Source organism: Lepus europaeus, chromosome 9 (genome assembly GCF_033115175.1).
Source record: "Lepus europaeus isolate LE1 chromosome 9, mLepTim1.pri, whole genome shotgun sequence".
Lineage (NCBI taxonomy): Eukaryota > Metazoa > Chordata > Mammalia > Lagomorpha > Leporidae > Lepus > Lepus europaeus.
The window spans coordinates 71,961,072-71,977,177 of NC_084835.1; the positions used below are offsets into that span (position 1 = coordinate 71,961,072).

The following is a 16,106-nucleotide window of genomic DNA, read 5'->3' on the forward strand; positions in this document are numbered from 1 at the left end:
ACACACATACACTCCCTTTTTTTAAGATTTATTTATTTATTTATTTGAAAGGTGGGGTTATAGAGAGAGAGAGAAGCAGAGACAGAGAAAGAGATGAGAGAAATTTAGAAAAATCCTGAATGGATGGATAAGATGTCAGTTCTCCCCCAAATTAATTTAAAGATTTAATGCATTTTTTAAAGTGGAAATTGACATATGTATTCTAAAAGTTTTTAAAGTTTATTTATTTATTTATTTGAAAGGCAGAATTACAGAAAAAAAGAGATAAAGAGGGAGAGGGAAAGAGAGAGAGAGAGAGAGAGAGAGAGAGAGAGAGACTTTCCGTCCACTGGTTCACTCTCAGCCTGGAACTCTGAGTCTCCCACATGGGTGCAGAGGCAAAGGACTTGGGCCATCTTTCAGTGCTTTCCCAGACACATTAGTAGGGAGCTGGATGGGAAGTAGAGCAGATGAGCCTCAAATTGGTGCTCATATGGGATGCTGTTGTTATGGGCAGCGGCTTAACCTACTGTGCCACAACACTGGCCTCTAGGATTCTAAAATTTATATGGATATGAAATAAGCTCGAATATTCAAAACCATAATGAAAAAACAGCATAAAATTGGAGAGGTTAATTTAGCTTACTTCAAGGCTAACTATGAAGCTATTTTCATGTGGGACTGGGGCCGGCGTTGTGGCAAAGCTGGTAAAGCCACCGGCTACAGTGCTGACATCCCATATGGATGCCAATTTGAGACCTGGCTGCTCCTCTTTCAATCTAGCATGCTGTTATGGCCTGAGAAAGCAATAGAAGATGGCCCACGTGCTTTGGTCCCTGCACCCACATTGGAGACCCAGAAGAAGTTCCTGGCTTCTGGCTTCGAATTGGCACAGTTTCATCTATTGTGGTGTTTTGGGGAGTGAACCAGCAAAAAGAAGATTCTCTCTCTCTCTCTCTTCCTCTTCCTCTTTCTCTTTCTCTTTCTTTTTCTCTCCTTTCTCTCTGATTCTGCTTCTCTGTAACTCTGCCTTTCAAATAAATAAATTAATTAATTAATTAAAAAAAACGAAAGAAAATTTGGGACTGACATAGGTCATAGACAAATAGGTCAATATAGTAAATAAGGAGCACATCAACAGACCTACACATACTGGGCATTTGATTTTTAATGCAAGTACCAAATCAGCCCAGTAGGGGGAAAGACAGTTTCTTCAACAAGTGAATCTGGAATAAATGGATATTTATGGGGAAAAAATAAATCTTAATTCCTACTCAGACTATACATAGCTCCCTGCTTTGTGCCTGGGAAGGCAGTGGAAGATGGCCCAAGTCCTTGGGCCCTTGCCACACATGTAGGAAGCCTAGGAGGAATTTCTGGTTCCTGGCTTCAGCTTGTCCTAGACCAGACTATTTTAGTCATTTGGGGAGTGAACCAGTAGGTGGGGATCTCTCTCTCGGTCTCACCCTCTCTCTTCATCACTCGGCCTTTCAAATAAATAAAATTTTTTGTAAAAGACATTTTTCCTTTAAGAATGATAAACAAATATTAAACCCCAGTTAAATGAATTCACATTGGGGAAAGTGATTGATATCTGTAATTTATTCTGGAATGCATTTTTAGAACTAAGAAGGATTAGTGGGTGGACAGAGGAATAGACAGATAATCATATGATAAGGCAAGTGAAGTAAAATGTTGATAATAAACTCCCAGATCTGGGAGGGGGCATTATATAGGTTTTCACTATAAAATTGGAAATTTTTCATAACAGTATGTTGGGGGAAAAGAGCAATAAAAGAAGGCAGCCAGGAGCACAACATTTGTGGATTGCTGCTTCATTTCCTTCCCTTTGGTGAAACTTTGGTGTTTTGAAGTGAAGATTACGCATGTTGTTTTGAGATAATCCTTGAAGACACTTGATCTCCATTGATAAAAGCAAAGTCTTTAGCCTCTTCCATAGAGATGTGACTCCTGATCTAAGCCTGGCGCTTGCTCCCTGATTGTTTGTGTCCTTGATGTGTTGGTCTCAGTATTTCCAAAGCGTTCTTTGTCACATACACCAAACAATGCTAGAGGAGACGAAGAAGCGGATGGGGTATATATGGTCAGGCTCCTACCTGCAGCAAACCCCACAAAGTGACAGAAAAGATATTTGAACAGCAAATACTCATTCCTTCAAGACTCCATTATAGTGTGAAAAATCGGAAAGACTGTCACTCATCGACCAGGAATTTCAAATGATTCCCAAGAGATAAAAAGCAGACATATACACGAAGGAGAGCATAGTGAGTTAGAGGTGCTCTAAGAGGCAATAGATGGAAGTAGTTATTTGTGGAGCTGTGACCAAACCTATAAAACCTTACTGAAGTTTATTTAAAAAGACCTACATGGAGAAGCAGCATGTATATCCAGATGTAACGTCCTAAAATATACCATATCTTCAAAGCCTATGATAAATGCAATATAAATTTAGTATAGTCATAATCAGAGTTCCAATACGATTTTTATTTATTTGGAAGGCAGAGCAACAGATATCTATATCCAGATAGATATAGATATAGATATATAGAGAGATCTTCCATCTGCTACATCACTCCCTGAATGCCCACAACAGCTAGTGGTGGGCCATGCCGGAACCAGGAGCCAGACACTCCATTCAGCTCTCCCACGTGGGTGGCAGGAACACAAGTCCCTGAGCCATCATCTGCTACCTCTCAGGGTGCACATTAGCAGGAAGCTGGATTGAAAGAGGAAATAGGACCAGGCACTCCAATACGGTATGTGGGTGTCCCAAGTGGGTCACTGCACAGATTCCATCCTACCCACTCCGTGCTTCAGCTAGGACAATTGAGGTTATCCCATTGATGTTAAACATCACATAAATCTAACTTTAAGCACCTAACCCATCACCAGCGACTCTAATATAGAAACCATGAAGGCCCACTATCCTTGGTCTTGACCTAGTCTTGGTCCAACTAGGACCGAGCCATCCCTGGACACAGTGGAGATCCTACAGAACTCCTGAGATGTAAATGCAAAGCACAGGACTTTTTCCATCTGCAGAGTAATCCCCACCTCCACCTCTATCCTTTATGCTATTCCTTTTGCCTTAAAAATTTAACTCCTCTGTGGCAGGGGCTTCATGAAGCCAACCTTGTGGTACAGGGGAAAGCCTGGCCTGCCCACTTCAGAGGATGCTTTCCCATTTTCTCCTCCTTGGAGGAAAAGATTTGGCATCCCAAGTTAACCTGCTGTCCTTTGTCTGTGTCTAGTCACAGTGGCAAGCCCTGGAAGGGAAGGTCAATTGGCCTTTGATGGGACAGGAGGGTGAGCTCCAGCTGTTTCTTATTTGCCGTGGATGTCTGTGCATGGACATGTTAAGTGGCCAGTGTGGTTGTTGACCTCAGCGTTAAAGTGAATTCAGATTTCAGCCCACAGGATGAGGAGTGGTAATAAATCAAAATCTGTAGTGAATAAAATCCACTAAAACAAGAAGAGGGTAAAGAATGGGTCTTTGTGCTCCCTTTTGCATTTCTATGCAGACTTTTGTGGGAGTCAAATTACATTGTGTTTGTTCTTATTAACTTCCTACTGCCTTTCCTTTCACTGATAAAAGAACTCTGTCCCCCTAATTATTTCCAAGTGAGAGGGAAGGAGGGAGGCAGAGAGAACTGAGCTAGATCCATGGTGCATAATTCTTGGAACTAATGCTGCATGTTGGATAATTTGATTTTGTAGTAATTACAAGGATTAACCATGAACTAGAAAAAGCTGCCTCGTATTGTGCTCTGTGTATGAGACCCAGGCCTTCATTTTCCATTCCCATAATAGAATTGGTTGGGAAATGGTTGGAAGACTGAAGCACAGATAAAATCAGAATGACAGGAGAAGAGACTCTGTATGTGTTTTGTTTCTCCCAAAATTGGAGAAGATACAACTGCACACCTGGCCTTTGATTCCACTCATAGGTTCTCCGGCATGGGGAAGAGCCTCGAGTTTTTGTTTTTGTTTTTGTTTTTGTTTTCCTCTCACCCAAATGCCAAGGCTTCGTTAAAGCAGAGTCCTTGGTATAGAGAAGAAAGCCTGGGCTGTCCACTTCATGGAACTTTTTCCTCATTTCTTTTGCCACTGGGGAAGCACTTCCTGAGCTAAAGTTAAACAAGTGCCCTGTAGCAAATCTTGGACTCAAGGTTGACAACAATGCTTATTTTGTAGTGACTTTGAAATGACAATTGTGTGGGAAAGAATTGTTTCTTTGGATGAACAGCTCAGAAGCAGCAGCTCTGGCTGCTTCTCCAGGATCTTTCCTTCTAAGCTTCTTTTGTTTCTTTCCAGCACAACACAGCTGGTGTCAACTGTGAAAAGTGTGCAAAGGGTTATTACCGCCCTTTTGGGGTTCCAATTGAAGCCCCCCATGGCTGCATCCGTAAGTTCTATTTCAACTTTTTATACTGCCCCTGGGAAGTTGTCAGGCCTCATTCTGCCTGGTTACTAATCTGCTTCATTCCCTTATTGGTTCCATTCTTGCTGTGTGATCTCGGGCAGTTACATAAAGTCTCTGAGCCTTGGATTTCTCATCTGGAAATACAGTGCAAGCCTATTTCATAAGATTAAGTGAAATGCCATTCAAAGCACCTAGGCCATAACTTAACATTGGGCCTGTCTCACTGTAGGCTTGCCGTAAACGTTAGTTTCTGCTTTCCCTGTTGTTTTCACATGTTTCTGTGAACTGCAGTGATTTCAACTTTGTCAGAGTTAGTATCCAGACAATGTAGTGCTGCGTCCATGAGAACTTAATGACAGAGTGTTTACAACAGCTGTCACTTTTGAGTGTTCTCCATATGCTAGGTATGCCCACATACCTTCAGAGATCTTATTCAAGTATCATAACAAACTTGGGACGTTGTGGTTCATATTCTCATTTTTGGGTAAGAGGAAACCAAAGGTTCTGAGTAGTTAAATATTTTGGCCTGTACAACAAAACCACGAATGGGTAGTATAGTATAGTCCATTTCTGTGTGGCATGTCATCCCATAACATAATTATTAGACAGGAAAACACCACTTGTCTTTCGCTATGGAACGTTCAGTCTTAGGTCAGATTACAGATGTCCCTCACATGGATGCGAGGTCCTTAAAGAATTCATGGAAAATGCACATTGTGAAATATCTGTGCATAGATTTTCAAAAAGCTTTTTAATGATTGCTAATTAACATGCTTAAATGATTTATTTATTTGAAAGGCAGAGAGACACAGGTCTCCCATCACCTGACTCACTCCCCAAATGCCCACAGCAGCCAGGGCTGGGCCAGAATGAAGCCAGGAGCCAGGAGCTCCATCTGGGTTTCCCATGTGGGTGGCAGGGACCCAGCTAGTTGAGCCATCACCTGCTGCCCTTCAGGGTGTAGGTTAGCAGGAAGCTGGAATGAGAAATGGAGCCAGGACTTGAACCCAGACACTCTGATATGGGATGCAAGGGTCCCAAATGACATCTTAATCACTGTGCTGAACTCTTGCTCTAAGATTTCAATTTTTTTTGCACCAAAATCAGCTTATCTTTTAATTCTACTTCTTAAACTTTCCTTGTACAACCTGTAGCTTACTCAATTTTTTAAATGTTACTTGCTTTTCACAGTTGAAGACAATTGTACTCCTTAAGTTCACCACTCTATGCCTAGCCCTCAGACTCATTCATCATATCACTAACATTTGAAAACATAAAGTCCAAAGAATGTGTAAACTGATTTGCTTCTTTCTAGAGTATTCTTGTTTGTTAAAATGTGTATTTTCACAGCCAGCATCATAGAGTCGTGAGTAAAGGTGACACTCACAACTTCAGCATCCCATGTGAGCTCCTGTTTGTGAAGTGGCTGCTCTACTTCCAATCCAGCTCCCTGCTAATGGCCTGGGGAAAACAGTGGAAATGCCCTAACTGCTTGGGCCCATGCACCCATGTGGGAGACCCAGATGAAGCTCCTGGCTTCAGCCTGGCATAGCCCCGGCCAATGCGGCCATCTAAGGAGTGAACCAGTGGGTGGAAGGTCTATTTCTATGTCCCTTTTTCTCCGTAACTCTTTCAAGTAAATAAATAAACCTTTTCCAAAAATGTGTATTTTCACTTTCCCTCCTCTTCCGAATCATCCTGCAAGGTGTGCCCCCTCCTTGTCTTGTACACACAAATAGGCATGGGCAAAGGAAAGCAGCCAAAGGTGATCGTAGCCATAGGAGCCTCACTTTCTCATCACGTTCCTTGTTTTTGTTCCTTCATAATTGAAGTGGCCCACAGATATCAGAGGTTTAGCACAAAGAATCCACAGACCGCAGAAATCCTGAACACCAGGCAGTGCCAGCTCCCCTAGCTCTCAAGGATGCTGTGTTCAGATGAGCTGGGACATTCCTTTTCCTGACCAAGCCTATAACCTGCTAAATCAAAGGAAGCTGCCAGGTGGGGAGTGTCCAAACCCCTTCTCCCCTAACCATGTCCCCGTGAATTGCAAGCTGGGTCATGTTTGGCCCCCTCAAACTAAGCTATCTCACTCGAATCCAATATTTGGATTGATGGGTGTAGTCTTGCTATGCTGTCTGTAGGCTATATATCCACGTGTAGACACCTGTCCTGCATTCATATCAGAACTGGGTAATGAGGACCACTTGGTGGATGTCCACAGTGGCCCAATGCCAGTGGAGGCTGTTCATGGTTTATCTTCCAGGACCTATCACACACCCTCCAACCCCCAGTCCCTCTGATTGTAGCCTATGCAAGCTTGGCCTCTTTCTTAGGGAGCTGGATGATACTCAGTGTGATAGGCATTCTCAGTGTGAATGCTCATTAAAGCTTGTCTCTGCGAGCCCATGAGGTCAATCAAGGGAACCCATCAATCGTGTGTGACATGGAAGACAGGCTCTGCCCTTTCAAGAGTAGCTACAGACCCATAAGCCAGTACGGAACATGGCCTGAGATGCATGGTGACTACTAGCCTTATTAGGATTGATCCTTTGAAAACCGGGATTTCTTTTAGCTTGTAGCTGTGACCCTGAGCGTGCAGATGGCTGTGACCAGGGCTCAGGTCGCTGTCACTGCAAGCCGAATTTCCACGGAGACCACTGTGAGAAGTGTGCAGATGGATACTATCATTTTCCACTTTGCTCAAGTAAGTACCCACTGCAAAATCAGCCACACTCTCTGGTCCACAGCTGCCTTTGTGCATGAACACCTCAGTGCATGGTAGGCAGGGGTGGGGCAGAATTGGAACAGCAGGTTCATGTGTTTGTGTGAGAGTGTTTCCAGGCTTGGAGTGGAGATGTTCTGTAAGTACATCTGATAGTCCTGTTGATCTTCCACGTGTTACGTTACACTCTAGACATCATACCATAGACTCAGTGGTTCAGAAGGGTGAGACATTGGCAATTGCAACCTCACAGCAAGCCATGGGTGTGCCTTCACAAACCTCAGAAATGCCATGGCTTCTAGATGCTCTTCAGGGGCCAGGGGATGTGTTCCTCTTTCCCACTGTGCAGGAGGCCAGGTCATCAGAACCCCCCACTTCACCCCTCTGTGATCACCTAGGCAAACATCTCAACATCTTCAAGAGGAACAACTGTGGACCTGTTAGACACACTATAGAAGGTGAATCCAGAGAACATGAAATCAGCTATTCAAACTGTGGCGAGAGCACTGGTTGTGCTTGTTCTGCAACAGTGTAGAAACTGCACATTGGAGTTAGGACAACAACAACAACAACAACAACAACACAGTCTTAGGAAGACCCCACTCCACTATTGCATTAGATAATGTGCCTCCTGCAGATCTAGGAAAAGCATATTAAGTTGTGGGGACTTGTGGTGACCTTATGCTCCATTTTACTCCTGCTATCCCAGGGTAATTATTAAAATAGCGCCCACTTTCATTGTCAAGATTGCTCTGGTTTGGTAAATTATATGATCATATTATATTTAAAGGAACCAATATTTCAACCCCAAATACGGTGACATCACCTCAAGACTGAATTTCGAATGTGTGGGATAGGGGCTGAGCAGAAGTTGCATTTGCCTTTTTAATGGGGAAAAAAAGAGAGAAGGAGATCTCAAGAAACAGTTTATGGCATAAACAGATTTCAGGGAAAATCTTGAAAGTATTTTTTAAAACAAAAAAGATGTTAAAGAAGTGAAGCTCTTCCCTGCTTAGTCTGAGACTTAGCAGTTGTGAGCACAGAATATCCATTCTGTTCATTAATAAACAAATCAGAACATCTGACCAGTCTTGTTTCAATTTCAAATATAGCAGTCTTGCTTTTCATGCTTTTTACTAGGTGAGAGAGGGCATCTTCCTACTTAATGCAACTTAATGTTTTACTTCATTAACTCCTAAATCATTCTCTGTATTTTTAATACATTTTATAGGAATTCCCAGTTCCCCTACTTCTATTTCAAGTCCAGAAGATCCGGTAGCTGGGGATATAAAAGGCAAGTTACCTCCTTTTTGGTTTCACTTCGATGTAAATATGCTCCATATTCTTTTCCTACTTCCTGTGCACACTGCCAAGTCCAAGTTCAAGTCCTTCCTGGAGCAGGATGGGATGCCTTCTGAAGGACCTGCTCACCACCTGTCATCCTCTACTCCAGCTTGTCTTTTGCAATGGCACTACCTGCTTAAGGAAACTAAACTGAGCTTGGTTTATAGGTCACTAGCTTGTTCAAAAACCTTCCATGGCAGCCAGCTGTCTATTGCCTTATTTGGATTCTCCAAAAACAGACCCCGAGGAAGGAGTTGAGTGTGAATAGTTTATCTGGGAGAAGATCCTGGAAAACACTGGGAAGGGAGTGAATAGGAGAGAGAAGGGAGCCAAGAGGAAGATGCATGAACCAGCCAGGTCCTGCCTCGCACCTGGGGCTGCATTCCTCTCAGCAGCTCCAGCAGATGGTAGGACCTGCTCAGGGTTAACTCAGCTGGAGGAGTAACAAGCTGGGCACCGTTAAGTTAGTTCTGCAGCCTTAACTACTGGTGCCCGCAACTTGGCCTGCAGGAAGGCTGAGGAGCTTCTGCGGCCCAGACAGAGAGTGGCAGCAATGTGCCCTAAGCAGTCTTCAGGTTGGAGAGGGGGCTGCCCAGGGGCTGTGGGTGCCATGCCTGCCAAATCATTTCTCCTAAGGGTGCAAGGCACCCCTGTTATGTGCAAGGCATCATTCTGGCTGTTGGGGGCTAAGTGAACAGAATAGAAAATGCAGGGACTCAGTAACGTATATAATTTATGGACCACAAAGCAAGGGCAGTGTCTGTGTGAGGTTGTGATATGCAAGGTTGTGTTCTACATCAGGGCGACTCTTTCTTTTTTTTTTTTTTTAAAGATTTACCTTTATTTCTTTAAAGATAGAGTTACAGAGAGAGAGGGGGAGAGAGAGAGAGACTTTAGAGCCTCAGGGAAGGCCTTCCTGAGGCAGGCACAGGGAAGGGCCAGTGCACAGTTCCTGGAGTAGGAGAGCCCCTGGGTGAAGGTTGTCCAGTGGGCAAGAGTCCGGATGTGTTTGAACAGAGCAAGGGAAGGGGAGATCAGTAAGAAAGGCCAGCAGCAGGGGTCAGATGATGGGCCCTTGTCAGCCACCACAAAGACCTGCCTTGTACTCAGAATGCGGGGGGTGCCGGGGAGGGGATCACACAGAGGAGAGGAGGGCCTGTGGGATCTCTGCGGGGCACGGGAGGGGAAGCAGGGAGACCTGGCGGGAAGCCCCTGTGGCAGTCCACGGCCACGAGAGGATGGCAGCTGAGTCCCAGGTGCTGCAGATGGAGGTGATGAGAAAGAAGCTCATGATGATGGTGTGGGTGAAGGGAGAGCTGATGCAGAAGGGGGTTGTGGCCCTTTGCTGAGATAGGAACAGGCAGGTGTGATGTGAGAGCTGTTGGGAGGAGGCGCTCTTCTGGTTGTTTCTTGCTTCCTCTGTTAAAAAAAGAAACAAGATCAGGGGTAGGAGGTGAGGATGGGACGGGGGCCTTGGAGTTGAGGATGGGGCAGGTTTGAGAGTCGCCCAGGAGAGAAGGGGGTGAATGATTTTGGGATTGTAGGGCAGCAGAAAGGGTCAGTTACACTGGCACCTGCTTTACCTTCCCATCCTCATTTCCTCCTTTGCCCTCCCAGCACTTCCGATTCCTGCTAGCAAACCAAAATGCAGTGTGCTGTTGACGTGGGCCATTGTCTGGTGCCTTCTTTGTCAGACCCATGGGCACTTGAGGACAACAGCTACGCTGGTCTCTGTGGTCCTCATGGTATCTATGGTGGGACCTTGCCCATGGTGGGTGTTGGCAGGTATTTTCTTAAATGTTTGTTAATTGACTAGAATGGAACTTAACGTTTGAGCTGATTATAGCTCACATTTCAGAATGTTCTGGATCTCCTATTTTCTATTTAGACTCATCCCTTTGTTACTCCATTTCTTCTCCCCCAGTAGACTGGTGGGGATTTCAGAAAGACACAGTTAATTGAACTTCAAAGGAAGTTCAGATGCCCGTTACAAAATATTAGGGAAGACTTGAAACTCAGCCTCAAGGAAAAGACATTTCAATGAGTGTAGTTAGGTTTATTGGAGGGAATTTGAATGCACAAATAACTACTTAATTTGATGTGATGCATGTAAAAACCACCCAGTGTGTGGCCTAACTGGCAGTGAGTATTAGAAGCACAGATATGTCAGCTGTCAGAAGATCTAGAGCACTGGACCCTAGTGGGCACCTTCTCATCCTTGAGAATTTTGATTCTTTAAGGGCCATTGAAGTTTTCACATCCTCTTTTACTGTGGTTTTTAAACAAGGGCGTGTCTGAGAATGCTTTTGCCTTTACAGAAATACAAATTTCTGTCAACCACCCCAGATCTTAATCGAGATTTCTAGGGTTGAACAAGTTTCACAGATGATTCTGATGTATGTCTCTTGTTGAGATCCATTGCCCTTTTAAGTAGCAGTTCCCATCTAGTGGGTGGCAAGCTTTGCTGTAAATGTTCAGATCATAAATATTTATGGCTTAATAGGCTTTATGGAGTCTGTGGCAAACATTCAAGTTTGCTGTTATAGTGTGAAAGCAACCGTAGGCACTATGTAAATAAATGAGGTTGGCTGTGTTCCAAGAAAACCTTATTTACTGAAACAGGGACAGGTGTGGTCCTCAGGCTATAGTTGACAGACCTGGGATTACCTCAGTACTGGCAGATAAGTGTTATTGCAGTAGGTCTTTTTTTGGTAGATAAATTTTGGTGGACTCCAGTCTCAGGTGATAAAAATGTTCTTCAGCTACAGAGAGCACCCTCCTCCCTTAGGAAATGCTATGGCCTGTATTTAGATAGAAAGTCAAAGAGCCCTTATACCTGTGTTTGTCAAGTGCCTTCAGCTCAAAATAACCAGTAGGCCAAAGCAGTGTATGTGGGTTGGCATGTTCTGTTTAAGTAGGTGGCTATTCTTGTTCAGTATGAAGAAGTTAGAGATCATGCAAAGACTGTAAATTGGTCTGATTTACCCCTACTCTTTTTTCTTAATTATTGTATTAGAAAAATAATTTCATGATCTCATTATTAACCTTTTATCTGAAAAATTAAGGGATCAAGCAAAGCGGAAGAGGAGGGATTTAGTTAACTTGTCACATCATTATTTTAATCCTTATAGAAAATCCAAATGCATGAAACTTCCCCTCCTTAATAAGCAGGGAACACCCAGTCAAATCTTTCGGTCTTTCAGGATCTTCCTTTGGGGAGCATGTTGCAGATTTATGAACTAATGAGTAACTGATAGAAATGTGGATGTTTTAAATATGAGATCTGTGGAACTGGTGTTGTGATGCAGCAGGTGAAGTTGCTGCCTGCAACTGTGGCATCCCATATCAGAACACTGGTTCCAGTCCTGGCTGCTCCACTTCTGATCCAGCTCCCTGCTAATGTACCTAGGAAAGTATTGGATGATGGTCTAAGTATATGGACCCCTGCCAATTGCTTAAGAGACCCAGATGGAGTTCCTGGCTCCTGGCTTCAGCCTGGACCAGCCCTGGCTGTTACAGCCACTGGGGGAGTGATCCAGAAGATGGAAGATTTTCTTTCTCTTTCTCTCCCCCCCCCCACCCCGCCTTTCAAATAAATAAATTTTCTAAAAGATACGAGATTTGACTATTTTACTAACATAGGACATACCCTGAAAATTGTACGTAAGCTTGTTATCAGCCTATGTCCTTTTAATAGAAGGACATTGCTCCAGAATGAAGCACATTTAGATTCAGACCCTGACTGTGCAGCCTTGGGCCAGTTAGCTAGCCTTTCTGGGCATCTTTTTTTTTTTTTTTTTAACCGAGATCCTTATTTGTCCTTTCATTTCCTCAACTGCAAGATGTGTATTTATCCACTCATAATGAAGTCAAGCGAGAGAGCTGTATTTTTGAGAAATACGTGGTCATTTACAGAGAAATGCAGTGTGGAGGCCTGGGGGCCTGTGGCGAGCTCTCCCTAAGCGTGCAGTCTGCTGGGTGTTTCTTTCTTCTATTCCCGGGTAATAAATCACCCCAGAACTCAGCGGCTGCAAACCGCAGGGCTGTTTCCCACCACTGTGTGGGCTGCCTGAGGCCTGCTGGACCACGGCTGTCTCCTCCTCGTGACTGTTCAGTTTCGAGGAGGCCAGGCTGCGGGAGGCCTCAGGGTTCCCAGAGAACAAGAGCAGAAACTGCAAAACTCCCGGTGACGTGAGCATGAAGTCCCAGGGCAGCGGTTCCATTGTCATCATGGAGCGCCAGTCCAGTCACAGGCTAGCGCGTGACTTCAGACGCAGCCGAACTAGGGAATGAGGAGGGGGACAGGCAGCCCCTTTATTTCGACTGGTCAGGGGGACATTCTAAGCAGCTGACATTTGAGCAAATCGTGCCAAGAATCAGGACAAGGGCCTGAGCTGCGGTCCCGAGGGTGCAGAGTGGGATGAGACCCCACAAGCAGCCTGGCTGCTGGGAAGCCCGAGAGCGCGAGAACTCGGTGACGTGGCCCCAGCGAGACTCCCGCAGCCGTCTGGCGTGCGGTGAGGCTGAACCTGTGAGGCTCTTTTTCTCTCAAATGTGGAAGGTGGAAGGTAGAAAGGTTTAATACAGGGTCATCATTAGATGGAAATTACTACACTGAAATTTTACTGTAGGAGGTCAGATTTGGAGGGGAGGGGAGAGAGTGTTGGTAGGGAGTAGATGTCGAAAGATTGTCACTAGCAAGGTAATCCCCATCTCTAGATGTTGTCAATGGCATCTCTGACTTTTCTTGAGTATTTTTGAAATGCATTTATTTGCATTTTATTTTTTATTTTTATTATTTTTAAAGATTTATTTTATTTATTTGAAAGAGCTACAGAGAGAGAGAGAGACAGAGAGAGGTCTTCCATCTGCTGGTTCACTCCCCAGATGGCTACAACAGTTGGAGCTGCACTGATCCAAAGCCATGAGCCAGGAGCCAGGAGCTTTCTCCAGGTCTTCCACGTGGGTGCAGGGGCTCAAGGACTTGGGCCATCTTCTGCTGCTTTCCCAGGCTATAGCAGAGAGCTGGATCAGAAGAGGAGCAGCTGGGACTAGAACTGGCACCCATATGGGATGTCAGCGCTTCAGGCCTGGGCTTTAACCTGCTGTGCCACAGCACCGGCCCTGTATTTTATTTTTTAAAGATTTATTTTATTTATTTGAAAGAGTTACAGAGAGATGTAGAGGCAGAGAGTGAGAGAGATCTTCCATCTGCTGGTTCACTCCCCAAATTACCACAACAGCCAGAGCTTAGCCAATCCGAAGCCAGGAGCCAGGAGCTTCTTCTGGGTCTTCCATGTGGGCGCAGGGCCCAAGGACTTGAGCTATCCTTCTGTTGCTTTCCCAGGTGCTTTAGCAGGGAGCTGGATAGAAAGTTGGACATCTGGGACTTGAACCCGTGCCCATATGGGATGTCGGCACTGTAGGCAGCAGCTTTACCTGCTACCCCACAGTGTGAGTCCCTATTTGTATTTTATTTGAAAGGCAGACACACACACACACGCAGGTTTTCCATGTGCTGGTTCATTACACAAATTCTTATAGCAACCAGGGCTGTGCCAGGCTGAAGAGAGGAACCAGGAACTCCATCTGAGCCTCCAATGTGGATGGCGCAGACCCAAGCACTTGAGCCTCTCAGGACTTGGCATGGGCAGGAAGCTGGATCAGAAGTGGTATAGCTAGGATTCGAACCAGGCTCTCAAGTAGGGGTTGTGAACATCCTAAGCAATGACCTAAGCTGCTGCACCAGACACCCGCCCCTGAATGTTTGTTTTATTTCTCGTTAAGACGTAGTCTTCTGGATTAAGAATGTTTATAAGCTGCAGATAGTTCATAAGCTGTGGAGACCCCCTGTGACCCTCCCGTGTCCTTTGCAGGGTGTGACTGTGACTTGGAAGGTGTTCTCCCCGAAATCTGTGATGCCTATGGAAGGTGCCTGTGCCGCCCTGGGGTAGAGGGCCCTCGGTGTGACGCCTGCCGCTCTGGTTTCTACTCCTTCCCTATTTGCCCAGGTAAGTGAGCAAAACGTAGCACAGCGATCATCACTTTTCCAAGATAAACTCTCTGGAGGAAAGGCAGAGCCTGCTGCATTTCAGGCTGAGTTGTAAGGCCTGCAGTTTAATAAATTAGCCCACATATGTGATGTATGGCTGTCCTCCTACTAAACCTTATCACTTCCTTTATCTTCTCTTTCCAACCCTACCCCTTCTCTTCCTCCCAAGTGGTTGAGTGCAGGAGCTCTGGCGTCAGCTACCTGGGGTCAAGTCCTGGCTCTGCAGAGGAGTTGGTGGCTGAGTAGCACTGAGGCACCTGCCAGGGAGACAAGAGGGGGAGACAGGGCGTTCTAGGGGAGGGGGCAGCATATGCAAAGCCATAGGCACACGAAACCACAAACTCCTCCTTCCCTGTCTGTTTTGCAGCCTAGCGCCCCATCCTAGTAAGAGCTGCAGAGCAGGTGGGGGCAGAGAGAGGTGGTGTCTGGCTCTGTGCTTAGAACATGATAGGTGTGCAGTCTATATTGTGTGAATGAGTGAATCAATTCGCTCATGCCTTGCCTCTTCCTCTCTAGCTGCTATTGTTCTTCCCCAATATTGTAGAGAGTGGAAGGAGAAAATTATTTCAGGGCAGGAAATAAGCATCTAATTGTAAACAAGAGTCTTCTTGGAGGCAATGAGGAGCTAACCTGAGTCATTAAGGGCCGGAGTAGCAGGCTCTAGGCTGGACTTCCAAGGAGGCCTCCAATAGAATGGCCAAGTGTTGAGCCTAGACTGCTGCCACACAGCGCAAGGACAGGAAGACCGCAGTGCTGCTGCCTCTGCAACATCTCTGGGTACCCGGGAAGCCAGAGACAGGGCTTCAGGGCGCAGCTGCAGGGATGCTCACCGAGCAGCTGGCGAGCAGCCTCCTCCTCATTTCCCATTTTCTAATCTTATTTCAATGCCTCTAATCTGCAAAACCCAATTAGGGACCAGAGCCCAATTCCAAGAGAATCTGGGAAGTACTGTTTTTAGCTTTCCAGCCTCTGAACACAGGAGATTACAGTAGCTATGGAGCAATCTCATCTACAAGATTAGCCACACTAAGGAAGTGTGTGTGACTGGGGGAACAGCAGTGGGGAAAACTCTGCGGAGGCCAGAGCAGTGAAGAGCAGGGGTTGTAATCGCTCACTGCCTACTGGGGCAAGTTATTAACCCTGCTGTGCCTCAGTTTCCTAATAGCGGTGCCCACCCCACAACATGGACTGACATGTGAGGCTCTTACAGCTTAAGAAGCATTTGCTTGTACTTTCGTTATTATTCTTGTACCCTTCTTCTTCTTCTGCCCCGTTTCCCTCTAGGTCATTTGAAGGGCTCATGGTCCCAGCCCAGGTTCATCTCCCTCTGTGGCTATATGCCACACTCTGAAACTTTCCCTTTTCCTCCTGCCTCCCTGCTGTGTCTTGTTCATTGACCTCCCCTTCCCTCCCTCCCTCCCTCCCTCCCCCTTCCCCTTCATTTCTCAGCCTTTGCCTCTCTGGAGCCATGGAAGCTCTCAGCCATCCTTGCCCAGAGATGTGGCCACCTGGCAGGTGGGAGGGTAAGGAAAGGAAGGGATGTCTTTTCTTTGTGTGCCTTG

The 16,106-nt window shown here is 45.6% G+C and overlaps 1 protein-coding gene across 1 annotated transcript in view; it reads left to right on the forward strand.

Annotated features, from left to right (window-relative positions):
• LOC133766332 (laminin subunit alpha-3-like) overlaps window positions 1–16,106 on the forward strand; it is a 197,919-nt gene that overhangs the window by 92,392 nt on the left and 89,421 nt on the right. Inside the window, 4 exon segments of the mRNA XM_062200018.1 lie at window positions 4,315–4,405; window positions 6,999–7,130; window positions 8,380–8,442; window positions 14,369–14,503. Coding sequence (XP_062056002.1) covers window positions 4,315–4,405; window positions 6,999–7,130; window positions 8,380–8,442; window positions 14,369–14,503 — 421 coding nt within the window.